Below are 20,001 nucleotides of genomic sequence, written 5' to 3' on the forward strand. Positions count from 1 at the left end.
CTGTGTTTAGTTTTGTTTTAGGAGATAAAGGAGAAAGGGTTACTGGGGGAAAAGGGGATCCTAAGTCCTGCCCCCTGTTAGGGGTTATCTTACATCTGGTCACCTGATAGCATAAAGGAGATTCAAAAGGTGGAGGTGGGTCTCACATGCAGGCTGCAGTTAAAGGTGCAGCAAACAACTGGATAACTATGTTATTTTACAAGCAAACAAGCAACTCTAGTTACTTTTGGAAGTTTTAAATTAGCAGGCTAGGATATCAAATAGTAGCTATGATTAACTTTCAGCAAAAAGAAATACATGTCCTTACTCTTAAATAATTGGACAAGATATACATGCAAAGCTGAATACTTCCATGTATGAAATACACTTATTTAAAGGATGTTGCCATTTTTCTGCCTCAAGCTGCCTGAAGGTGATATGATTCAAGCTTACATTCCCCTGTGCAATTCCTTTCAGGATACTGTTCTCTGTACAAGTTGTTTAAGGATTGGCAACTGTCTACCACTCTTCTATTATTAACTCTTATTATTAACCATCTGGGAAATCATCTTGTGTGGCAGGGAGGACACTCCTTCGCAGTTTCAACACTGCTTCTTGCTTGCTAGATTTTCATAGTAAATGTAGGTGGTGCTCCAAAATCCAAGCCGCCTAGTACAACTGAAGTGCTGAATAAAAGCCTCTCACATTCCTGCACAAGTCATGCTTTTCCGTCAAGCTGCCATTTGGACAACAGATACTACTCCCCCCCAAAAAAACTATTCAAGGGGCTTAGAGCAGAGCCACCACGCAATAAGATACTGCTTCTGAAGGATCAATCCTAAGGAGACTTACCTCACTGAACACACCGGGACACCCTTCCAAGTAAACACGCATGGGATCAGTTCCACACAATAAATTTAAGCTAACCAGAAGCCAGCAGGATAATTGCACTGAGAAGGGACTGCATGCTCAAAGCTACTTAGTCTTAGCTAGGAACTAGCTTAAGGGTCCTCATACCTGGAGCTATTGCTCAGAAGCTCAGTCCCTTTGGTCCAGAGTATAATGGCCTTTGGTGCAGCTCTTGGCTGGCAGTGGATAATGATTTCTCCACCTCGAGCTGCTGGTATTAGTCGCCTCACGGGGTTTAGCCGAAAATCTGGAGCAAAGGCTAAAGGGGAAAATAAAATGATTAAGTAGGTTTTACGAATGCTGAGCCCTGGGAATGGTAAAGGCAAGCTTCCTGTAGATCCTATAATAGTGCAAAAATAACACGATAACATATATCATGGTTTCTGTTAAATAAAGTTGCCTGTCTGTTACTTGGACACCTAAAGTAATGTTGTAACAGTGAAGTGGCTCAGTGTTTAGTCCAAGTGAGACAAATTTAACTATGCAAACCTCCAATTCATTGAACAAAATGCAAATGTGATCGTGTTTTACACTGCAAATTAGCATGCTGCAAGTTCAGATCTCTGAAGCCCAAAAAGTCTGAAATTGAACACTTTGAAGAATAAAATGTCAAAACCTAAGCTTGATTAATACTTCAAAATAGCTACATCTTAAATTTTGAACAGAAAGATTACTGATTCCAAGTGTACTTTCAAACTCAGAACTTCAAAACCCCAAACCCCAGAAGTCATTGAATTTGAAACTGATTGAAATGTGTGCTCAATGTCTAAAAGGGCAGCTGCCTGTTTCTGTTCAGTCCTGTCAAAGCAAATGAGCCAGAAATACACACAGTTAATAAAATCTATAGTGCTAAAAAACAATATAGGGGAACATGTTGTGGCTAATTAGAGAAGTTTAATTCACCTCTATTCATCTTACATCAGACTGAATTCGCATACCAATATGGATGAAAAAGTCTGGTAGTTTCACTATGCATGTAGGCATATTTCAGTCTTGGCTGCGACAGTGCCTTGATCTTTGAGAAAAACCAACTGAGATTGGCCATAAATACTGTATTGCCTCATAACCTAAGCAGATGTTGACATTTCAAATTAAAACCATTTGAGGTTTCTTAGATTTTTCTTGCCACTAAAACTGCTAGAATACAATCTGTTAACAGCAGTCCTCCAGGACTAAAGAAAATAAAATGTTAAAAATGAAATTCACCATGAAGCAATATGGCAAAGTATTAGGCCAGTCCATTATCTTACTGCTTTTTAGACAGGGAATCTGCCAATATTTAAGATTAAAATCCAAGCATTAATACTAGTGAACAAGTCCCATTCAACACACAGAGCTCACTTCTGGAGAAATAACCCCCTTTCTAAAGCATATCGGTATTGCTCAGACAATCCACAGAAATCCAGAACGTACCTTGCACAGCCAATTCAGCACTTGCATAAATGCTGCCATGCTTGTTCTCTCCTACACACTGGTACATCCCAGAGTCCTCCATTGTTAACTTTAAAATCCTCAAATCCCCACTATTCACTTCAATGCGATTCTGTGCAAACAAGTAGATTAGGTGGTTAGATCACAACACAGAGCATGAAATGCAAGTGCTATATACACAGAAGTGAGTTTCAGTAGAGAACATCACATTACCCCTTCAGTGGTGACATGGTTGTGCTGTTCAACACATTTGCCCTGTTCTGTGCCTGCTGCCACTCACGTGTCTCTGTGCATATGCCTAGGGGGCATGGTTAGCCTCTGGCCTATGGACCCTCCAAATGTGGTTCTTCGGGCTTTCTTTCTGCCCCAGGGAGTCTCTTTAGGCCATGGTCTGTCTCCAACGCCATGACCCCTCACTGTTCCTCATCAGGTTGTCCTGACTGGAAAATTTCACTGAAAAGTGATCGTGCCTCTTGTTTGAATGGAGAGATGTGTATTTGTTGTAATGAGTTTATGTATAGAAAACTCTGCCTTTTTCTTTGCTGGAATTCAGCCTACCAAACACAGGTAAGAGACATTAACCTCTCTGTCAACTTTAGCCTCTGGCCCTGCCTTCCATTGCTATACAGCCCTTGGAAAATTGTCTATAGATACAGACCAACTTTGGTATACAGAAACAGTGCAACAACTGAAGCACAGCAAACGTCATCTCTAAGGATATCTGTCCAGTTTAAAAAGCTATTGTTTGATATTTTGCTCACCCGAAGCTGGATATATTGTCTTGAAAAACAGAACAATGCAAATGAATACGCCATGTTCTTGGCAGATTCACTCCATTGAACGCCTGACCCCAATATTTATATCTGGCCCATGCTTTCGTGCCTAGAAATCTCTCCAACCAATTTCCCCCCAGAAAGACATCAGTTTATAATTTAAAGATCCTAGCATTGCAATGCAGATTAAAAATATCCAGTAGCTGAGGGGTTCCAGTCAGACAATTTAGAAGTGGCAAATAAGAACAAAACAACTATGGGGGAAACAAAAAAAAAAACAAAAACACAACAGTTTTTGAGGCAAAAGTTAAGGCTCAAGTTCTTAATGCATTTCGAAGCAACTGGGGTCTCTCCCATGTGTACAACAATGTGAGGCTGCAATCCTAAAGTCATGTATCTGGGAAGAGGTCCCCACTAAATTCAATGGAACCTACTTCTGAGACAAATATACGATTATGCTGTGGAAAAGGAGCAGAAAGGGACATTCAGGAGCATGTGTACTTCTGTTCTTACAAAGATCACCCCGGGGTTGTTTGTTTTTTGTTTTGCTATTTGTACATTAAGGTGCAGCTCTATCAATTCCAACTTAAAAGCAGGCAGGTAGCAATCCTCTTTGTTGCAGATCAAAAGTGTGGCACACTGGTGTAGCAAAAGGAAAGATTTATGACACAACAGAGGCCATCATACAATGCAACCAAATCAGTTTCTGAGCCAAAACTGGACCTAAACCCCAGTTGATATGGGTCTAGAAAATCAGTTTCCTCCAAGAGCACCTGGATCTGGTCCATGACCACCTGCTCAGGAACCTTGCCCAAGAAGGGGAGATTGGAAACTGAATGGTAATTACTTAGGTTTTCCGAATCCACATAGGATTTATTGAAGAGAGGTTTTACCACAGCTTTTTACCCTTGCCTTTTTATTATTCCCTCTTATTATTAATCGCTTCCCTGGCTCTGCCAGCTATCCTCCTCCTTGCTAGTTTTTACCTGCCAAGAGGGGCAAGGGTCCAGAGTGTAAGTGGTCACCCAGACCAATCCAAGTACTTGTCCACATCATGCCTTACTAACTGAAACTTATCCAACATAACAGGGCTAGACAGTGCTCTGGACACCTTTAGAGATTAATCTGCTGTAACAGTAGAGTCAAAGTCTTGGCAAGGTCAAGCAATTTTATTCTCAAAATGCTTTGCAAAAAAAATCACAGTGAGCTACTGTCAGTTCTACCACCTCCTTTGAACCAAACCATAAAAGGCCCCATACTACCTGGAAAAGCTCTGCTGGATGTCAAATGAGGTTCCCATGGAGGCAGCAAAGTATGCCTTCTTTGCTGCTTTCACTGCCACTAAATAGGCTAATGGTACATAGCTTGCTCTGTATTTTTATCATGTATTTCTCTGAAGGGTAGCAAGGATTTCTGTATTTAAAGCCCTTCCTTTGTTTTCTGATCTGCTCTTGGAAAAGTCACACAATGTTAGCTAATATGTGAACTCCAAAGTCCACTGCCCTTTCATGTAAGTCTCTCGGCTTTAGTACAACTTTGGCTTAATCCTTATTCTTTAAGCTTTCTGCCTTTGCATCAAAAGCCCTTCAGTTAAAATATCCCCTAACAATCCAAATTAACATGTTTGCTTATTACCCAGTTATAGCTCATTCACATCTTGAGTACCACTAATTCTTGCTTAAGTTAATACCGACTGGGGCAGATAGTACGGAATGTGAGCAAAACCAAATTGTGACATTATTCATCCAATTAACAATTGTGTGATTATTTTAAAGGAAAACATATAGCAAATGCTGGGGGACGAGATTTGGACTGGGATCCCAAAGGGGCATTTTACCCTTTGTCTTGGCTGTGGTCCAAATCCAGACTACCCTGCACAGCTGCTCCGTGCAGCTAAAAGAAACATCCCTTTGGTGCAAGAACCAAAATAAAATCCTCCCCTCCTCCTACACAGTTCTGATCCAGATCAGTCTTCCCCACAGCTACTTACTACTTCTTAATTCTTACTTTTTAAAATCATACAACTGCTAACTGCATTCATAATGTCACATCTAGTTTGGGCCTAAGAACATAACCAGGAGAAATGAGCATTTGAGGTTGTTTCCAGGTAGCTACTGGCTTGAATTTACAGAATTGACAACAGGTGGCCAAACACAGGCCTGTATGGAGGGTCCACTAGTCTAACTAGCTCAGCACTGTCTACATTGACTAGTAGTTGCTCTCTAGGACAGGAGACTTTCCCAGCCTGGAGATGCTGGGGATTGACTATGGGAACTTTTGAATGCAGGGCAGATGCTCTACCTCTGAATCATGGCCCTAAGAATGCTCAATCCTTTCTCTTGACCTTAGTATGGCAGCTCCTAAGTTTTCTATTAGTTAGTTAGTGGCAGGTAGCCTGCTTTGTACTTTCAACTGTGGTTTCCGTTGCTCCCATCGTTTAAACAGGTTTCACATTTATTATTGCGTTTTTATGTGGCGTTTCTATTTTGTACCCCACCTACAAAAGGCAACCACAATGCCACTGACAGATGGGCTACCTGAGAGGTTAAGGGCTGCCCGTTCCGTAGCCATTTGACGGTAGGCCTTGGCTTGCCAGCTGCAGCACAACTCCAGCGAAGGTCTGCTCCGATGTCAGCCTCTTTGTCTGAGATGACCTTCAACCATTCTGGCTGAGCTATAAAAAGAACAAGAACAGAACGGGACGTATGCACTTCAGACAGGAAGCAGTGCGAGATTCATGATGCTCAAGTTGTGGTGGGAATTTATTACAATGTGCGACCCCAAACATACCACATTTCATTTCCAAAACATTGATTTTTTTTAAAAATGGGGAAAACATGTAACTTGGAGGTTCACAGATTTGCACAACCCATCTCAGCCCTAGATTTTGCAGATTATTCCATCCTTAGCAATCCCTTATTTCATCATTATGCTTTAGGTTTCCACCCACTCTGTGCACTATTTGGGAAATATGAAAAGCACAGAGAAAGGTTCAAGAGGGACCTTAAACTTTATTTTCATTTGGATCAATGTACTAGGAAAGATGTAGAGCTGATGGCTGCCTGTCAAGGGATTGCTGGGAGCTCCAACTATGCTGCCCCAAGCATTCTGAGGATGGGTGGGATAGAAATATAATAAAATGATAAGATACTTGTGAAGGAACCTCCAGGAGTGCTTTACCTTGGATGATGATGCGGCCCCGATAGGTGTCTTTTCCTTGGGCATTTTCAGCTTCACACTCATAAGTGCCTTCATCTTCAAAGCCAATCTCCTTAAACTGTAGAAGGGGCTCCGTTGTGATCCACTCAGAGGACTGGCTACCATCCAACTTCCGCCATTTTATTCGAGGGACAGGGCTAGATTATAAATAAACCTCTGTAAAAGGGCACTTCAAGCTTCAGCATCAATGCAACAGCAACAAACAGTGGAATCCAGTGCAATTCAATTATTTCCCTTTCCTCATTGTGAGCCTTATGTCTTCCATTTTTTAAACTAGCCAAGCTTTTCTCTTTGACCTGTTAGTAAACTATCATTGTCTCTCACAACCCACACCTTAATTTACAGAAACAAGAGTTCTGTTGGCATTCAAGTCTTCTTACAAATCATATCCTGTTGATGGGGGGGGGGATCACTACCACCTACCCACCTGCGATTCTCAGTTTGGTGTGGTCTTTGCACATGCTCAGAGGCACTCTTATTTATTACACCAACCATTTGAAGGCAAATGCATAACATTAAAAACAGATTCTGGCGAGTTCAGGAGCAGCCTATGTGCTATTTTGGTGGGGTGGGCAGTGCTATGGCACCTTCCTCTTGACACCAGAATCAATACTGCTTACCTGGATGCGGCAGGGCCACCCAGGTGCACTGGCAGCACCTGGTTGGCTCCATCTGTGCACCCAGGCAGCCCTGACTTCGCTGCTGCCCTGCACCATCCAGGTAAGTGGCAGCATCACCAGTGCTGGGAGGCTGACTCCCCATCACCACACCAGCCACTCTTGGGTGGGCCCTAGCTCAAACTAGTCAACATTTACTGTCCAACACCCAAAAGTCATCTAAAGGATTATTAAATATTTCAGATTATTAAAAACCTCACTCACACACAGGGCAAAGGAGTAAAATAGATGGGGAATAGGGCTTCATCAAATGTATGCTTGGTTATGTTCCAGATAATGCAGGCTAAGAACCTATGATCCTCAAACTTTCTTCAGGACAGTGTTTCTCTGATATTTAAAACAGCAGCTCTATTCTTCCTTCACCTTCTGCATTCTTGTTCCTCAGAACAGAGTCTACAATATTCAATTCATAACTATGTTGGCCTGCAACTTTTCTGCTGTCACCAGCAAGAGGCTAAATGCAGTTGACACAAGTACTCACTTCCCAAAGGCAAAACACTCCAAAGCCACCAGCTGCCCGGCCAGAGCATAAGTGTCAGAAGGAAACTTGGCTTTAATGCTGGGAGCAAACGGCCTGGAATCTGTGGGAAGGGGGACAAGAGGTTGAAAGCTTTAAAGCTACCCATGCAGGATGTTGCAAAGCACAGGCCTCCAAAATGATTCATCTTTGAGAAAGTGCACGTTCAAAACCCAATAAGTTAAGTTCAGCAGTTACTTCTTTGTGTACTTGCAGAGCCAGTTTTTACATTACTGGTGTGGCACAGCCGTGGCTGCCACACAGCCATCACCCACACTGCTCTGACGTAGCTTGTGATGGAAGAGTAAGGAAATCCTGATCCACCTCTGTTCCATCTAGCTCAGTGTCATCTACACCAGCATCCCTTAGCCTGGTGCCTTCCAGATGTTTCTGTCAGCAGCTCCCATCACACTTGACCATTGGCTGGATGAATGAGGCAGATGAGAGTAGGTGCCCAACAACATCTGGAGGACACCAGGGTGGGAAAGGCTGGGATAGACTGACAGCCCCTGGCTCTCCAGGGTTTTGGACAGGAGTCTTTCCCAGCCCAACCTGGAGAGACCAGGGATCAAACTGGAACCTGTTACATGCAAAGCATGTACCACACCATTGAGCTATAGCAGATCCCCCTGTGGTGGCCTTAGGCCAGTCACTCTCTCTTAACCTGTCCCAACCTAATCTGCTATATGGGGATGGTAAGAACAACCTACCTCTCCACCCACAAAAAAAATCAGATCACCAAAGCCACTGGTTGGCTCCAAGGAGGAGGATTCAGATTTCAACACAGATGGCCAGGAAATAAGCACTGAATATCACCCAGCTGCATGGAAGGCTCCCCACTCCCCATGAATAGTACAACAGGGGACCTTTTGTGATCAGGGATCATGGCATCTTGCAGTCCCAAGTAGGCAAGGAACTGCTCATAGGACACCATACATGGCTGGCAGATATGTTTGGCTTGGTGGGTCACAGACTCTGCCGGCCTACTTCATAAATGCCTCCCTCTAGAGTTGGCCCTCCTAGGGTATCTCTCAGAGGGATCTGTTCAACTGGCCTTCCAACATTGTGGGTCGCCAGTGCACTGACCTTCTCTGAGAAGATTGAGCTGAGAAACTTTGCTAAAGACACTCTTCTGAATGGAATCAATCTGGCCAGTGACAAAGCAGGAGTAGTTGCCGAGGTCAGAGGCCTCTGTCTTAGCAATGTAAAGGTTTCCCGTTTTTTGGGAGATGAAACGCCTTCCGTCTGCTGGGATGAAGTTGGGGAATTCGTTCACAAACCAGCGGTATGCAAGTCCTGTGTGCAAAGGGAGAGAGAGGGAGAGGGTGAAACACTGGCTCCTCTGTATCAGAGTGATGCTTGGAGGCTGACCTCGGTACACTATTTCCCAGACTGAGACACAAACTCAGTCCAGTAGCTATTCATTCACTCTGAACAAAGAAACAAAAGTGAGAGTATTTGTTGTTATTCTAGACAGGATGTACAATGCTCCCACAATGGTCATTTTTAGAGAACTGAACCTGATGCCCTCCAATTTCTTGACAAGAACTTTGGACCTGCTATTGATTTCTTCCTTTACTACTTCCGACTCCTCATACCACAGATTGTGGGCTAAAGTTCAACAGTCCTGTGGGTCTCAGCCAGGGGTTTCTCAAAGTTTTCCATACCAGAATTCCCTTTCTTCCACCCCCATCCCCACAAGAGATCTCTTCTCATTCACATGCTCTTTCCCTTCCTTACATGCACTGCAACCCCCCACCCACCCAGTAATAATCATGCTGTCCCCGATAATCAAAACGTGTAGGGTGGGAGGTAGGGATGAACTGAAATCACATCCCTGAAATATTCAACTACAGATTCGCCTATACAAAGAGCATTAATGATTCAATTTCTACAATATCAGCTTCTGGCATGAAATCGACAGCACTGATTTTCACTGTTTCGTGGGAGAATTCCAGAATTCACAGCTGCAGAATTTAGTCTGAGATGAAGAGAGCAATTCATGTTTCTTAGAGAACACTTCACATTTCAGCTGCCTGTACATACAAGAAAGCATGGGATGTAATAAACCAAGACCTACTGTGAGTAGACCCACTGAACTGAATGAACCTAAGTTAAACAGATACATTACTTTCCATGAGTCTACTCTGAGTAGGACTAGCATTTAATACTATCCCATGGCAACTGCTGTTTACACTTGATAAGCGGGTTATTGCTTCATCCATAAAGACCAGGCACAACTTAGGGCTTATTTACACCTCTCTTTGCCTGCTGCTTTCCCTTGGTGATAACCTGCAGTTTAGCAGGTTATTGGGTTTTCCATGGACTGCCATTTGTTCCAATTTGGCACGAAAGAGGTTTTCCAAGGGACAGAGGCAGGGCAAAGGGAAAACTACTCAGACCTATATGAACAAAATGGAAAAGTTTGAGCTTTGTTTCTTTTCTTCCCCTCCCCCCTTTTCTTTAATTTATTTCAATCTGATATAAGATTACAAAAAAGACTTCTCAGAGACAATGTAATTACAATATATATTCCAGTATATTATAAATGTTAACCATTAATCAAACAGAGAGACATTTAGATGCAATACATTTCTCCTTTGGGATAGAGCATTGGTAGTTTATCAATTTCTGCTATGTTGAAGTCTGGCTTAAGCATTCTGGTGTAGAAAACAACGGCAGCATGTTTCCAGTATTTTGCAAGGATAATTGTTGCCACAAAATTTAAAAAATCAGTGATTTTAACAGCAAAAGGAGGACATGATTACATAAGGTGTGGAGAAAGTGGATTGTTTTTTCCCTTTCTCATAATATTAGAAACTCAGGGCCATCTAAGAAAACAGAAAGTTGGAAGATTCAGGACAGTCAAAAGAAAGTACTTCACAGTTGACTATGGAACGTAGGGCTATCAAGGGTTCCTAGCCATAACAGCTATGTTCTGCCTCCATGGTGAAAGGCAATAATGATTCTGAGTACCAGTTGCTGGAAGCCATGGGATGGGAGAGTGCCTTGATTGCTGGTTTCACACAACCATCTAGTTGGCCACTGTGAGAGCACAATGCTGGACTAGGTGGAACTGCTGGCCTGATCCAGAAGGATATTCTTAGGTTCGTGTGAATTGACTACCAAACAAGGTACACACTTTAAAAGAGCATTAGACAAATTCATGGGTGATAAGTTTATCAACGGCTGCTAGCCCAAATGGCAATGTTCTGCTCCAACGTTTGAGACAACATGCCTCTGAATACCAGATGTTTGGAACTGAAAGTAGAGACAGCGCTGTTGCACTCATGTCCTGCTTATGGGCTTTCCATGGGCATCTGTTTGACCGCTTTGAGAACAGGCTATTGAACTAGATGGGCCTTAGGCTTTATCCAGCAGAGCTCTGATTATGTTCTCATGAAAGGAATGGTTTTGTCCAAATTGCTAAACACAATTGTGTATGGGTTTATACCATTAGCTACCCCTGTCATTTGATGGATTGCTCCCTGAATGTGGGTGAGAACCTCAATTCTAGTGCGCTGTCATTGTCTCACCTGGGTAATGGGGAGGTGGGCTGCAAGTAAACATCACCCCCCAGCCCTCTGTAACCCTCACGGGGTCTCGCTCTTCTGTAGAGAATTCCTGCAAAACTAAACACAAGAAATGAGTGGAGGTGATGAAACATGAGCTATGGAAGCCTAACAATCTTACAAATTAGATCTTTCTCTGCTCAGAGAGAAATGATGCTAGTTACAGGCAATCATGCTTCCATCATATCAAAGGGAAATTAAATTGAGAGAGTAACGGCAGATGGCATCAGCAACAGCACTCAGAAAATGTGCTGGGTATGAACTAGCTAAATCAATACTATCCCCACTGCAATTTCTATCTATCTATCTTTTTCAAATGTATATTCAGCCATTTTGGTCATCAGTGGCTCCTAAAAATGGCTTACAAATTAAAAAAAATACACACAGAAAAGCAAAAACCCAAGATTAAAACATGTGAACACCTCAACGGACAAACAATAAAACATCAGAGCAGCACCACCAAGTTAAACAAATTAGAAGGACTCAACCCCCTGTTATATGAAAGGAAATGCTTTTGCTATCTTTCAAAAAGCCCTTGGTAAATCTGTCTGCTAAACCACCCTGGGTAATCAATTTTACAGAGTGAGTGGCGCCACCAAAAAGATCCTACCCCTCATGTCAGAAGTCTGAGGCATACGTAAAATTCATACAGAATATCATCTGATGACCTATGCAAATAGGAGGAGAGAATCCCTGAGGTAACATGGAACTAGGGCTGAAAGGTTAAAAACACAACGCAGTTTTGTCTGGAAAGTAACAGGAAGCCAGAATCAGAAATAAGCTCCCGGCAGCTGGCGCTAGTTCACAGCCAAGCTGCCCCAGAACAACCACATTTCCTAAACACTCTATTCAGCATTATGCATTCAGCAGTGATGGAACTTCTCACATCCACATACTCATCAAAATAGCTCATGTCTTTAGCATCTTGGCTGAAGTCACATAATAATAATAATAATAATAATAATAATAATAATAATAATAATAATAATAATAATAATATTTATGCTCCACTCATTTACGCTCCCAATGGAATATTAAAAATACAATAGAACATCAAACATTAAAAACTTCCCTAAACAGGGTTGCCTTCAGATGTCTTCTAAAAGTTAGACAGTTGGTAAAAGTTCCCTTTATAAAACATACTTCAAGAACTTTAACCTGGTTATGCTTGGAGCTCTCACAACACCATCCTTCTCTTGCTCAGTAAAATGTTAGCCAGTTTGAATCCATGCTGGTGTCCAGCATTTGGCCCTCCTAAAATAGCTGTGATATACATGGGCCACCTCACTCTCCTTAGAGGGGCAACGGTTCAGAACCATTATCCAAGTGCCTCAATTCCCACAGGACGATGAAAGGGACTGGGGTCCTCATTCATGTTCCCCCCTTTGTTTGTCCTCCACTGTCCTCATCTAAACACAGATCCCTTTGGGCAAATAGAAGGGATCATGCAGACCATTTGGGCACCCCGACCAGCTCCCTCAAGTCCCCAGCCTCCTCTATCACCCCCTCCCTCTGCTCAGCCTGCTCAACTTGTATGATTTCTGAGGGCACATGCCAACGTATTCAATTTATTGGAGCTTCACTTCCTCCCTGACTGTGATGCTGCTGGAGAACCATTGATGGCACATTGCTTGGCTCCCTTCTGTTTTATTCCTCTTTTGCACCAAATTGTCTTCAGAAAATCCACTTACAGCCAAAGCGAATGGAAGCTTCTCTGCTGACTACTGTGCCCACCGAGTTGGATGCCACACACTGGTAGGACCCAGTGTCTTTGGCTTTCACTGGGTTGCTGATCACCAGGTTGCCCCCGTTCAACCTATAACGGGAATCTGGCTCTATTCTGATCTCTGTGCCATTCATCTTCCACCTGCCAAGACAATGGTATTTGGTTGGAGTGGGGAAAGAACAGAGTCATCACAGCTGCACATTAACATTGTCCTGAATAACAACACACACTGGCATTTATGATGTACACAAAAACCCTCAATAGGACCTATTGTAGGACAGTGGCTGAATGGTGGGTGCTGTCTCAGTAGCTACAATGCCAGCCCAGTAATCAGGGGGAGAAATGGCTGCACTTTGTTGAATGCTAAAGAAAATCCAAATCTCAATGATTATTCTAAGAGCCTTTAGGCTGTGTTTTATCTTACCAGGAAGCACATCACTCACCAGGGTTGGCCTCAACATCTCTGACTGGGTTTGTTTGATACTGCTATAAATTATTTAACTTTGCTCTGCAGGCCTTCCTGCTTTCCAGATCTAGTCTTCTGAAAAATGCTCTCTCAGTTTCCCCTATCCTGTTCATGGATGCTTCCAGACAGGGACCCTTCAGCAGCGCCCAACCATTGCTCTTCTGCTTCCAGAGTGGAATAACAATGTTATTCCCAGACTTCTATAAGGAGCCCCACTTTCCCCAGCCCCAAACATTTGGAAGGGACACTTTGGAAGGGACATTGAGACCATCGTGTATTGGGAAAGGGTTAAAGCAGGCATAGGCAAACTCGGCGCTCCAGATGTTTTGGGACTACAACTCCCATTATCCCTAGCTAACAGAACCAGTGGTGAGGGATGATGGGAACTGTAGTCCCAAAACATCTGGAGGGCTGAGTTTGCCTATGCCTGGGTTAAAGACACCTTTCCCCTTCATTGCACTCTGAGTCATGATTCCAAACCCCAACTACAATTGGGGCGGGAAAGAAAAATAGCAGGTGTAAAGGAAGAAAGACTTAGAAAGGGAAGACTTGGAGTGGATTCATGGAGAGAAGAGACAGACCAGAGAGGGAAAATAACTACAGAGAGGGTGGGGAACCTATTTCAGCCTGAGAGCTCAGTTGGCCACCTAGTCCAACCCCCTGCAATGCAGGAATCCTCCCCACAGCTGTCCCCAGGTGGCCTCGAACCACCAACCTTCCAATTAACAGCCAGACGCAGTGACCCATTGCACCACAGATGCACTAACAGAAGACGAATTATCTGCAATCTCGGCCCTGTGGTGCTTAGTACTAAAATCAGAGATCCCTTTGCCCAATGCTTCAGAGCATATCTCCAATCTAATGATTAGATTTTAATCACGAGAACTTAGTAGATGTGCCAACTGAGCCATTGGTCAAAGCAAGGCGGGTAATGGTAAGTCAGAAAATGACATGGAATGATTGGCAGGTGGGGAGGGCTTATTGGGACAGGCTTGGTTGGCCAGATTGAGGGATGTGGTGGGCTACTTTAAGCTTTTGGACCAGAGGTCCCCACTGATGAGTTAGAGCAGGCTACTTCAAACTCGGCCCTCCAGATGTTTTTGGCCTACAACTCCCATGATCGCTACCTAGCAGGACCAGTGGTCAGGGATGATGGGAATTGTAGTCTCAAAACATCTGGGGGGGCTAGTTTGAGAAAGTCTGAGTTAGAGCAACCTACCCAGGCCAGAGGGACGCAGGTGGCGCTGTGGGCTAAAGCCTCAGCGCCTAGGACTTGCCGATCGAAAGGTCGGCGGTTCGAATCCCTGCGGCGGGGTGCGCTCCCGCTGTTCGGTCCCAGCGCCTGCCAACCTAGCAGTTCGAAAGCACCTCCGGGTGCAAGTAGATAAATAGGGACCGCTTACCAGCGGGAAGGTAAACGGCGTTTCCGTGTGCGGCTCTGGCTCGCCAGAGCAGCGATGTCACGCTGGCCACGTGACCCGGAAGTGTCTCCGGACAGCGCTGGCTCCTGGCCTCTTAAGTGAGATGGGCGCACAACACCAGAGTCTGTCAAGACTGGCCCGTACGGGCAGGGGTACCTTTACCTTTACCTTTACCCAGGCCAGAATAACTGTGCAATAGGCCATTTATGTTTGTTGAATTAAGCAATTATTCCACTGAGTGAAAAGACCCTCAGGTTTTCTGAACTCAAATGTGGGGAGGAAGCTGAGCAGGGAAATAATGAAACAGAGTTCAAACCAACATATTTAGTCTGCAATCCTATATTTACTTTCCAGAGAATCAGCCCCATTGAACTCTGCAGGACTTACTCTTGAATATAGGAGTTTAGAATCCCATGGACGTCCACTGGAGAGAGTTAGAATGCGCTCTTTTCCATTTAATTCAATGGGACATAAAATGCTTGCCTTTGGTCCCTGAGATGAATGGGCAGGACAGCAGGGTATGTGTGAATGCAAAACAACAAACCATTGCCATCCACTTGTGTATATCGCAGCCATAGGCTTTCCAACAAAAACACTGCTATGATCACGTAACCTCACCTATAGGTTGCAGGAGGGCTGGCTCGTGCTTGACAAACCAACAGTATTTGCTCCTCTGTTGATCCTTCTGGAAAGATGATGTTGCGTGGTTGTTCTTCAAAGATTGGCCCATAGTTTCTTAGAGTACTCTCTGCTGGCTGCAACACTGCAAGAGAAGGTGAAAGAAATCTCAAATGCTCAGACTGAGTACAGAACAAAAGCAGTAGGAAACACTTAGTCAAAATGACAGCTGCTGCGAACTCTCCAGCTTCAGCATTCCACTAAACCGAAAGAGGTGTTGTGATGCTCAAAACCCTTGCAAAACTGTATTTCAGCATCCTGCTTCCTCTGCTTTGTATTTCCTATCCTTCAGGACGATCACAGCAAGCACAGGCCCTTTGCATTGGTGGCCTCATGTTGACAGAACTCAACCTCAAAGGATGCACATAAGCTCTTTCCAAAGAGGCCTCCAGTAAGTTTTTATTTTGATCTGCTTTTTGTTAAAGACACTGGGGAAAGTTTTAAAAGGTTGCTGTTCTCAATGTCAAATAATGCTAAACTTCAATTTGTTTTCTCTGGATTGCTGAGTTGACCTGGAGGTATTATATACTGCTCTTTAATGCAACATTTCACGTGTTTTTTATATGTTATGTGGTTGTCATGATGCTGATGGTGCTGGCTGTGTATTACCTTAAGAGGGCTTTTGTTTTGAAAGGTGGCATAAAATTCTGAAATAAAATTAAATACTGAACTTTCCTGAATATTGAACTGACATAGATTAAATCAACCATTTATAGTGATCCTAAGTTATCCACAATAACCATGTAAAAAATACAAAAATGCTGGCCAGTTGAGGTTCTTAGTTAGAGTTGCAAGATCTTCTTCCGAAGATGGGACCCATGCCTATTTGCTGAGGCAAGATGCAAGAGCTTGTCTCAGGATTGTCCGCAGCTCAGTGATAGAACATCTGTTTTGCACGGAGCAAGTCCCAGGTTCAATCCCTGGTATCTCCAGGCAGGGCCAGAAGATATTCCTACCCCAAACTCTGGAGTGCATCTGCTAGAAAGCTGAGATACACCTGAGCTAAATGGACCGATGAACAAGATGGAGCCATGCTCTGACTTGGCACAAAGCACATTCATAAATTCCAGCTGCTGACACAACATTAGACTTGCTTCTGTGCACATCTGAATTTTCAGTTGCAAAGTCAGAAAGAAGCCAGGATTACCCATGACTGAGGTATAGGATGTGAGTTGCCTTTTCATATTATATCTGCCTTCGCTCATGTTAATTCTCCCCACCCACCAGTTTTTAGTAATCAAAATATATCACAAAAAGAAGCTGTTCATCCATCTTTGTTTCAATGTGAACGGTTATGACAGGCATATTGCTGCATCACAAAGCTTTGCAGCTCCTCAAAACGAAATCTACTTCAGAACCGCCCAGCTTTCAATCATCAGCAAAGCTATAGTAGCAGGGCTGGGAAACAGAAACTCTGTGCTGCATTCCTGACTCATTGCCATTATCTTGAAAGCGCCTGTTCTGCCACTTGAAACCAATTCCCAACCCTAGCTAGTCTGTTTCATTATGTGATGAGATTAGAGCTCTATGAAGCCAGTAGGCTGGCGGGAGGCTCCCAAGTGGTTTAGAATGGAGTTAATCGCCATCCCACCAGTTAGTCCTCTCCCTCCTTTGTTGCCATGGACAGGATAGCATTGTTTCAAACTTGCCGTTCTCACAAGCACCATATTTTATGCAAGAGTGGCTTCCGACCGGGGGAAAGACCAGTAGAACAAAAGTTCAGGCTCACCAACCCCTTGACTTGGAGATCTCTTATTTTATATCTGGGCTGTTTCAGTTTATGCACAGGAAAGGGGGGGCACACTAACCTAGTTTCAGCAGCTGCCTAGACATTAGCCAATTATACATCGCAGCCACCTCATGCAGCGCTAGGCTAAGCCAGTTATTTTATTATGTGTAGCTAGCAGGGACCGATCCACGTTGAGCCACATCTCCTGCTTTGCTTAAATGTTCCTTCCAGGCTTTGGGAAGTAAGGAGTTTATCCTTATGGGTTGGTCTTTCTAGAGTTGCTGCTGGGCTCACCACTTCAGAATAAAATAGTAGAAATATTATAAGATACCAGCATAGGAAATGATCTTATACTGAGTTTGATCACTGGGTCTGTCTAGCTTAGCAATGTCAACACTGACTGGCCGTGTCTCTCTACCTGGAGATGCCAGGAACTGAACCTGGGACCTTTGGCACGCAGAGTAGGTGCTCTACTGAGCTGTGTGGCTTCCTTGATATGGACACAGTGGCTAACAGATTCGGCGAGGTCTGCCATACTGCGCCTTGAGAAATACGCCCGCAGTTGAAAAACGAAGCAATGATATCTAAAACAAATCTCCTTTCTCCAGGCTGCCCTGCTCCTCACTCATCTATTTCTGTCATTTGTGAAATCTATTCTAGAAGGGGATGCTTCAAATAAACTCACAGGAAAAGGCGGGAGAGGACATTATAGGAGGGTAAATGCCATGTGAATGCAGAACTGCTCCTATGACAAAATAAGACTGGGAGGGGAAGCCAATTTTAAGAAGGTGGAAGTGGAAAACTGCCCCTCGGCTTATCTCCCCACATTTCCCTCAGCAGAGAGCCAATACTAGAAGTAACTTCAGGAACAGGTCTTAGGGAGCAGTGCCAAATTAAACCTTGTGGGGGGGCCCCTAGGCAGTCAAAATATCAGGGGGGGAGGGGGCTCGATATGATGTAGGTTTCTGAGTCAATGGGGGTTTCTCTTCCAAATTCAAATTATTGCAAGATTATCAATATTATTTTGATCCGTTGTTGCGGGGCTCCTAAAAGGCATGGGGTCCATGGGCCAGTGCCTACTCTGCCTATTTGGTAATCCAGCGCTGTTAGGGAGAGGGAAAATGATGAAACAAGCTGTGGGATAGGGAGACTTCTCTAATTCTCACCCACACTCCTTTTCTGTGGTTAAAATTGGATCCACCCGCACCCTAGTCTTCCTATATTCTACATACAGGTGAAACCTACAGAACTGTCACCATCACGTCAAGTTTAATCCTAAGTGTATTATTATTATTATTATTATTATTATTATTAATTATTATTTACATTTGTATACCACCTTTATATTCCAAGGATTTCAAGGTGGTGTACATGGTTCCCCCCCTCCTCCCCTTTTCATCCTCACAACAACCTTGTGAGGTAGGTTAGGTTAAGAGATGGTGACTGGCCCAGTGAGCTTCATGACCAGGTGAGGATTCAAACCCTGGTCTCCCAGGTCACAGTCCAGCATTCTAACCATTACGTCACACCGTTGTCAGTTCCACATTCAATGCACATCTAAAGCACATGGCTTTCAACAAAGAGGTACCATAGTTTATCTCTCATAGACCTACAGTTCCCAGGATTACTCGAGGGAAAGCCATGTGCTTTGTGCATGTCGGTTGTGCTTTAATTGTATGGTGTGGGGTTTGTTGATTGTAGAGAAGACATCTGCAAGTATGCTAATAATGGGCTCCCCACGACCTTTTTTCTGTGGTGGTGGGGGTACTTCGGTAACATCCAAACATCCATGCACCACTTGTGCTGAGAACAAATAACACCGGATTAATTGAAACCGACAAAAAGATAAAACAATAATAGTGACCGAAAGGCTCATTTGCTCCTACTTGAGCCTGGGAAGAGGTATGTTTATCCCGTCTCAGCTGGAAGTGGCTTTGTCCTTGACACTCACGGGGCAGCAGAACAATAAGGATGCAATATTGACTTAAGGAAGATTGTAATCTGCTAATGACATTCCAGTATCTAAAAGCAGATGTACTTAAAGCTCAGAGTCATCTGTGGGGCGGGTGGTAGCCGGGGAGGGGGGGTGGAAGGGCAGAAAGGGACAGGATTCACGGAGGGTACTCAAAACGCAATAAATAATTCATGATAATTGCAAGATATTTTACGTTCAAAAGCCCTGTTTGTTAAACCTCAAGCTCCTGGTTCCAAATATCAGGGGAGTGTGTGTGTGTGTTTTTTAAAAAAGAAGATTGCAGAAGCAAAACCTGGCTAATCTCCCATTTTAATTCTGCCCCAACTCTGCCTTCCTTGGCCATGTCCCCTGTTGCCCTCGTCATACGTCTGTGCAAGGGCCGTGGAGTACAAGCTGTCAGGTATTGATCTTGGAGCATGCAAGAAGATCGGCCAAGTCTGCCCACCTGAGATTTCAAGGTGTCTGGGTGAAACAACAATGTGTGATTCGAAAAGAAGGTGGGTGCCAGTGCGATGGAAGGGCAGCCTGTGTTTGCAAGACCCGCGACAGGTCCTAGGGGAGGAAATGCAGAGGCAACGTAATATAAAATTCTCATGGTCAGTGTGTTGCCTTTTCCAGTTATCACATCTACTGTGTGGACTGGAGCATGGCTGGAGCAGCCGTGCGTGAGCTACTGGAGGACCACATCATGCCACCAGTGGCAAAGAGAGAGAAAGGTTGATAGGACAGCCAGTACAAGAGATTGTGAAATCCTGTGCCATTCAGCAGTAGCTTGATGCGCAGTAAAAAAAAACCCCACAAAAAACACAAAAAACAACTACCCATTGTTTGTGTGCAAACCTTTAGTGGCTCATTCTTGTATATTATCAATGCACTATAAAGGCAGAACTGTAGAGACTGGGTGAAAAACTGGCAACCCTACCAGCAGC

The 20,001-nt window shown here is 43.9% G+C and overlaps 1 protein-coding gene across 8 annotated transcripts in view; it reads right to left on the reverse strand.

Annotated features, from left to right (window-relative positions):
- The window catches only part of CNTN2 (contactin 2), a 66,397-nt gene that overhangs the window by 18,462 nt on the left and 27,934 nt on the right, over positions 1 to 20,001 (reverse strand). For all 8 annotated transcript variants that reach the window (XR_014566036.1, XR_014566037.1, XR_014566038.1 and 5 more), the window contains exons 3-11: positions 15,309 to 15,453; positions 12,769 to 12,944; positions 11,042 to 11,137; positions 8,592 to 8,801; positions 7,470 to 7,569; positions 6,273 to 6,448; positions 5,630 to 5,766; positions 2,302 to 2,431; positions 997 to 1,147 (exon numbers count right to left, since the gene is read on the reverse strand). Coding sequence is in view for 5 of the 8 variants with exons in the window: in XM_083745947.1 (XP_083602073.1) it covers positions 997 to 1,147; positions 2,302 to 2,431; positions 5,630 to 5,766; positions 6,273 to 6,448; positions 7,470 to 7,569; positions 8,592 to 8,801; positions 11,042 to 11,137; positions 12,769 to 12,944; positions 15,309 to 15,453 (1,321 nt within the window). In the remaining 3 variants the exon portion in view is untranslated. The remainder of the gene's footprint in view (positions 1 to 996; positions 1,148 to 2,301; positions 2,432 to 5,629; positions 5,767 to 6,272; positions 6,449 to 7,469; positions 7,570 to 8,591; positions 8,802 to 11,041; positions 11,138 to 12,768; positions 12,945 to 15,308; positions 15,454 to 20,001) is intronic.

Source organism: Podarcis gaigeae (genome assembly GCF_964106915.1).
Source record: "Podarcis gaigeae genome assembly, chromosome: 6".
Lineage (NCBI taxonomy): Eukaryota > Metazoa > Chordata > Lepidosauria > Squamata > Lacertidae > Podarcis > Podarcis gaigeae.